Source organism: Ceratotherium simum, chromosome 4 (genome assembly GCF_057802395.1).
Source record: "Ceratotherium simum simum isolate JZ-2026a chromosome 4, ASM5780239v1, whole genome shotgun sequence".
NCBI lineage: Eukaryota > Metazoa > Chordata > Mammalia > Perissodactyla > Rhinocerotidae > Ceratotherium > Ceratotherium simum.
The window spans coordinates 50681906-50688091 of NC_141903.1; the positions used below are offsets into that span (position 1 = coordinate 50681906).

Consider the following 6186-nt stretch of genomic DNA (forward strand, 5'->3'; position numbering starts at 1 on the left):
GCATATCTTGCACACTCTCACCCCCCTGCGTAACAAATTTCGAAGTCCTTCACAATCTCACTACATAATAAACCTGTAACATCTTATATTCAGCCACTCAGAATTATTTATGGTTGCCTAGAATATGGACTGAACCTAAGTGACGCTTGCCATTCTCCTACTTTGAAACTTTATTTCACTGTTCAAGGTCTCCCTTAAGTATTACCTCTTCAATGAGCTTTTCCCAGCCAACAGAGATATTTACTGCTCATCTACTATGTGTCAGCAACATTGACAGGAATTAGAATCCATCCCTTTCCCATTTCAATGGGACTTTCAGTGAAAACTGATGTGTTTTCAGATCATATAATCACAATCTGTCTCTATCAGAGTTTTCTGTACACCTCTTTCTTATCACTGAAGATTTTCTGTCTTTCAAAGACTTGCAGTATTTTGCTGGCATTCGCACTCCCATTATCATCTAAACAGTATGGCAGAGATTAAATACTCAAGTATTTACTGAAGTCAACCTACAGTATCTTCTGAGCACATAAAGCATGGAGTTATGCGGCGGGAAAGGAATTCTAAGACCTGTGAGCCTCCCATCTGGAAATTTATTTGAAATGTTCTATAAACTCTATTATGTGACAGTGTTGGGGAAAGTGTGGTCCTCATCTTAACTTCAGCTGAACCTTAGATTTGAAGTTAGTATGAGAACCAGGTGTACACATTTATAGTCAACTGATTTTCGATAAGGGTGCCAAGACCATTCAATAGGGAAAGAATAGTCTCTTCAACAAATGGGTGCTAGGACAACTGGATTGCCACATGCAAAATAATGAAGCTGGACCCTTACCTCATATCATATAGAAAAATTAACTCAAAATGGATCAAAGACCTAAACGTAAGAGCCAAAGCTATAAAACTCTCAGAAGAAAACATAGGTGTAAATCTTTATCACCTTGGATTTGGCAGAGAATTCTTACATAGAACATTGAAAGCATGAGCAACAAAGCAAAAAATACATAAATTGGACTTCTTCAAAATTTCAAAGATTTGTGCTTCAAAGGACACCATCAAGAACATGAAAAGACAATCCACAGAATGGGAAAAATATCTGCAAATCATGTATTTGATAAGAAACTTCTATCTAGACTATATAAAGAATTCTCACAACTCAATAAAAGAAAAAGACAACCCAATTAAAAAAACGCACAAAGGAGGGGCCAGCCCGGTGGCGCAAGCTCTGCTGCGGCGGCCCGGGGTTTGCTGGTTCGGATCCTGGGCATGCACCGACGCACCGCCTGGCAAGCCATGCTGTGGCAGCGTCCCATACAAAGTGGAGGAAGATGGGCATGGATGTTAGCCCAGGGCCAGTCTTCCTCAGCAAGAAAAAAGAGGAGGATTGGCAGATGTTAGCACAGGGCTGATCTTCCTCACACAAAAAAAAATGCACAAAGGATCTGAATGAACATTTCTCCAAAGAAGATATACAAATGGCCAATGAGCACATGAAAAGATGTGTGACATCATTAGTCATTGCGAAAATGCAATCAAAACCACACTAAGATACCACTTCACACTCATTAGGATGGGTAGAATCAAAAAGTCAGATAATAACAAATGTTGGTGAGGATGTGGAGAAACTGGTATCCTCAAACAGCGGGCTGGTGGGAATGTAAAATGTTCTGGCCACTTTGGGAAACCATTCTGGCAATTCTTCAAATGATTAAACACAGAATTACCATATGACCCAGCAATTCTACTTGTACACGAATGTTTATTGCAGCATTATTCATAATGGCCAAAACATGGAAACACTCAAATGTTCATCAACTGACAAATGGATAAACAAAATGTGGTCTAGCTCTACAATGGAATATTATTCAGGCATAAAAAGGAATTAAGTACAGACTTTGACCCCATTATGCTAAAGAAGCCAGCCACAAAAGACCACATATTACGTGATTTCATTCATATAGAGTCCAGAATAGGGAAGTCTATAGAGAAAGTAATTTACTGGTTGCTTAAGGTTGAGGGCAGATGGGTTTGGGGGATGGGGACGGGGGTGAGAGTTAAAGGGTATGGGGTTTCTTTCTGAAGTGACGAAAAGGTTCTAAAATTGACGGTGGTGATGGTTGCACATACTTGTGAATATACTAAAAACTATTAAATTGTACACATTAAATGGGTGAACTGCACGATATGTGAATTATATCTCAATACAGATGTTTAAAAAAAAAACAGGCATATAATATAAATTTCCTGACTTTATTTTTTTTAAGGTGCTGTCTTACTATTCCATGCTGCTTTAGGGCAAGTACCTTTTAAGCTTAGGATTGTATCATTTAAAGAAAAAGCAGTATCCCTAAACAATTTAAAGCCTTCCTCTCAGGTATCAAAAAAGAATGGGGGGCCGGCCCCGTGGCTTAGCGGTTAAGTGCGCGCACTCGGCTACTGGCGACCCGGGTTCGGATCCCAGCACGTACCGACACACCGCTTCTCCGGCCATGCTGGGGCCGCGTCCCACATACAGCAACTAGAAGGATGTGCAGCTATGACATACAACTATCTACTGGGGCTTTGGGGGAAAAATAAATAAATAAAAATTAAAAAAAAAAAAAAAAAAAAAAAAGAATGGGGCTGGCCCCGTGGCATAATGGTTAAGTGTACGTGCTCCGCTGCTGGCAGCCAGGGTTCGGATCCCGGGAGTGCACTGACGCACCGCTTGTCAGGCCATGCTGTGGTGGCATCCCATATAAAGTGGAGGAAGATTGGCACGGATGTTAGCTCAGGGCCAGTCTTCCTCAACAACAACAACAACAAAAAATAGGAGGATTGGCATGGATGTTAGCTCAGGGCTCATCTTCCTTACAAAAAAAAACAAGTTTTTGACATATTTTTCCCCTTCTCATTCCCGTCCCTGCCCCCTATGCCAGCCTCCCATCACTTTCTTGTTTCATAGTCACAAGAGAAACATGTACTAAGGGTTTTAAATATGCTTTATTTATTGAATATAGCTTTAGGTAACTGTTCTTAATTTTGAAAGGAAAAGAGTTTAATATTGGGTTAAAAATATATTCATAGCATACAGATACACTAAACTGTATAGTCATCATAAGCTTAACAATTATGACATTGAAGCTCTCTATAATTTGATTTTCACTTATATGGATTTCACTTGATTTTTTCTCCAAATACCCTCAAAAGAAAAAGTTTCTACATGAATAATATAATTTTTAAAAACTCTGACTTACTTTTTTTTAATTGAAAGATATTAATTTATACATTTTACTTTCAATTTGTAGCCTAGGTAATAACTATTTACTTAGGCAATAACTATTCAAAGCAGATGATGTGCCTCAGAATTACCGGGGGCTCTGCAACCCAAGGCTGTCTATGGACCAGAAGCAATGTCATGAGGAGAGTTTGTTAAAAATGCAGAATACTGGGCTTATCCCAGCCCTGCAGAATCTGAATATGCACTTTAACAAGATCCCTAGATAACTTAGGTATAAAGCTTGAAAAGCACTGATCTAGAGCACTTATTAAATATGCAGATTCCAGTGAGGCAAAGGCATCCACATTTTAAACAAGAATCCTATGGTTTCTCCTACACACTAAAGTTTGAGAAGCAATTGTTTAAAAGAAAACTGGAGTACTAAAAGAACACTCCTTTAGAGCAATTTTGGTATACTAAGAAATACTGCTCTATATCCTTCCCCAAAGTTTGAAAAGCAAAAAAAAAAAAAAAAAAAAATCTGATTTTATAAATCTCACAGTTATACTACCTTAAAATTAATAACCCGAGTCTATGAAATAAGGGGCTTAGATGAACAATTAATCAACTTTCTTTACAACTTTCACAGTGCACTAACCAAGATAAATTTATTCATACTCAAACTTCTGTACACTTTTTTTTTTTTTGGGTGAGGAAGATTGTCCCTGAGCTAACAACTATGCCATTCTTCCTCTATTTTGTATCTGGGACACCGCCACAGCATGGCTTGATGAGCGGTGTGTAGGTTGTAGGTCCGCGCCAGGGATCCAAACCTGCGAACCCGGGGCCACCAAGCAGAGCGTGCGACCTTAACCACTACACCACCGGGCCAGCCCCTCAAACTTCTGTAGACTTTTACTGAAAAACAACCCAAATACCTTATTAAAAAGTGCCATCCAAATGGGAAATACAGATTATAGCTCCTTTTACTGAACTCTAAAATACCTCAACTAAACAGAACGCATAGTGTTCACAGTATTCTGGTCTACACTAGTCAATCGAATTTGCTCTAATCCTTGCTGGTGGAAAACCTTTGTAGCCCTCAAAGGGAATACAAGTCCCAGGATCCTTCATAGACACTAACTTTCAATACATGTTAAGGTAGCTGTACAGTACGTATAAAGGGCTAAAACAATACTAACCCCAAAAGGTAATTTGTTATTCAAGATAATTTTACTAATTCTTAGGAGTTGCTGGTTTTGACAATTCACCCAGCAAGCATTTACTAACTGCAAATCTTCAAGATTTTGTGAGGATCACGAAGATGATCAAGGCACTACCCCTAGCCCCAGAAGCACATCCCTAGCCCTGAGGGGAGGGGCAGTTTGGCTGGGAACCTGCACATGCAATTAACAGAATGTGGTCAGTGCTGAAAACGGTTCCCGGAAGTTCCCAGTTTCAGATAACTGAATTTCAGATAATGGATATTTTACAGTAATTTCCAGTTGATTTCAAACAGATCTGAACAAGCCAAGAAAGCTGACTAAAAAGCACTTCATAAGGAAGTACAGCCCAACGTAAACAATCCTCTGGGAAATCTGCTCACATTTTAATACATATACACACACACAAACTTGGGCTATGAGGTGTGTGTGCTCTCACCAAAAGCAAAGCAATTCAAACATGAACTGGATATAGGAGCCCAGCACAGCTAAGTTCATAGAGGGTATTTCTTTTGACAAAAACAGGAACATTCAGCTTCAGAGACGGCTGACCAAGCGAGAAAAGAGGAAAAGGGAGTGGGGATCTGTTTTCATTTCTAACCTGGTAACTTAAGGAAAAAAAAAGCAGTTTCCCGGACTACTCCCTCCCTTCAACTTTTTATTTTCTAAACACTATGATCCTTAAAAAGTCTAGGAACTAAAGACGACAAACAAAACCGGTCTAATGCATTTACCTATTTAACAACCCAAAACAGAGGCACCTCCCTCCAGGGGAAGCAGCAGCTCATCCGGGGCCAGGACTGGGAGAAGTGCACCCACACGCTCCCACCAAGCCTCGGCCACTCGGCGCTCACTCCACCGCTCTCCCCTTTTAGGGGCACACTCTCCCTTGGGAAGGGACAAGCCAGCACCTCTCCAAAGGGGCTGCCGAGGTCGCCGGGGAGCGCAATGAGGTTACTGGGACCCAGGACAAGACCTTCTCGGGTCTGGAAGAAGAGGTGCAAGTGACACCGGGGAAGGCCAGCTGAGCGGGGAGGGCGCTGCGATGCTCCGTCGGGTCCCGGCCCCTCAGAAGATTAGGTCGGCTCCCCCGCAGGCGGCTCTCCTGAGGAGGCCTAGCCGCCCAGGCCAACTCCAGCCCACTGACAGGTACCCGAGGTGGGGCCCGCCTCACAGGTGTCGCCCTGACCAGGTCCTTGCAATCCCGGGGGGTGGGGAGGGACAAGTCGGAGCTGGGGAAAGGCACCTAAAGGTGAGACGCGCGGCAGCGGCGGAGCGCAGCCCCCACGGCGACGCGGTCTCACCTCTAGGGTGGAGACAGTGCTGGTGAACAGGTCCTCTCCGTCCTCCAGCTCCTCAAAGTCGGTGGGCTTCCCGTCCCCCAGCGGAGGAGGCTCCCTCTCGGCCGCCATCTTCGCTCGCTCAGACGACTGCGCGAGCGGGTCTTCGCGGAGCTGTCACGTGAGCACGCACGGCTGGGCTGGCGCGCCGGCCGCCGGGCTGCCCCGCCTCCCCGGCCCGCCTCTCACGGCCCCGCCCCCGGCCTCGTGACGGTGCCCACCCCCCCCACCCACCCCCCCACCCACCCCCCCGCGCCGCGCTCAGCGCCGCCCGTTGTCTCTCTCTCCGCCTCCGCGTCTGGGTCTCGGCTGACTGTTCACCGCCCGCTTGCTATACTGACATTTGTGGAAGAATCTTGCACTTTTACTATTAATTATTACCACAGCATCTTCCTAGCAGGGGTAGGACAAACGATTTCTGTTG

At 43.8% G+C, this 6186-nt stretch overlaps 1 protein-coding gene across 1 annotated transcript in view; it reads right to left on the minus strand.

Moving 5' to 3' along the window:
• SNX2 (sorting nexin 2) overlaps positions 1–5860 on the minus strand; it is a 61755-nt gene extending 55895 nt beyond the window's left edge. The window contains exon 1 of the mRNA XM_004420268.3: positions 5727–5860. Coding sequence (XP_004420325.1) covers positions 5727–5834 — 108 coding nt within the window. The 5' untranslated portion in view covers positions 5835–5860. The remainder of the gene's footprint in view (positions 1–5726) is intronic.
• Between the last annotated feature and the right edge of the window lie 326 nt (positions 5861–6186).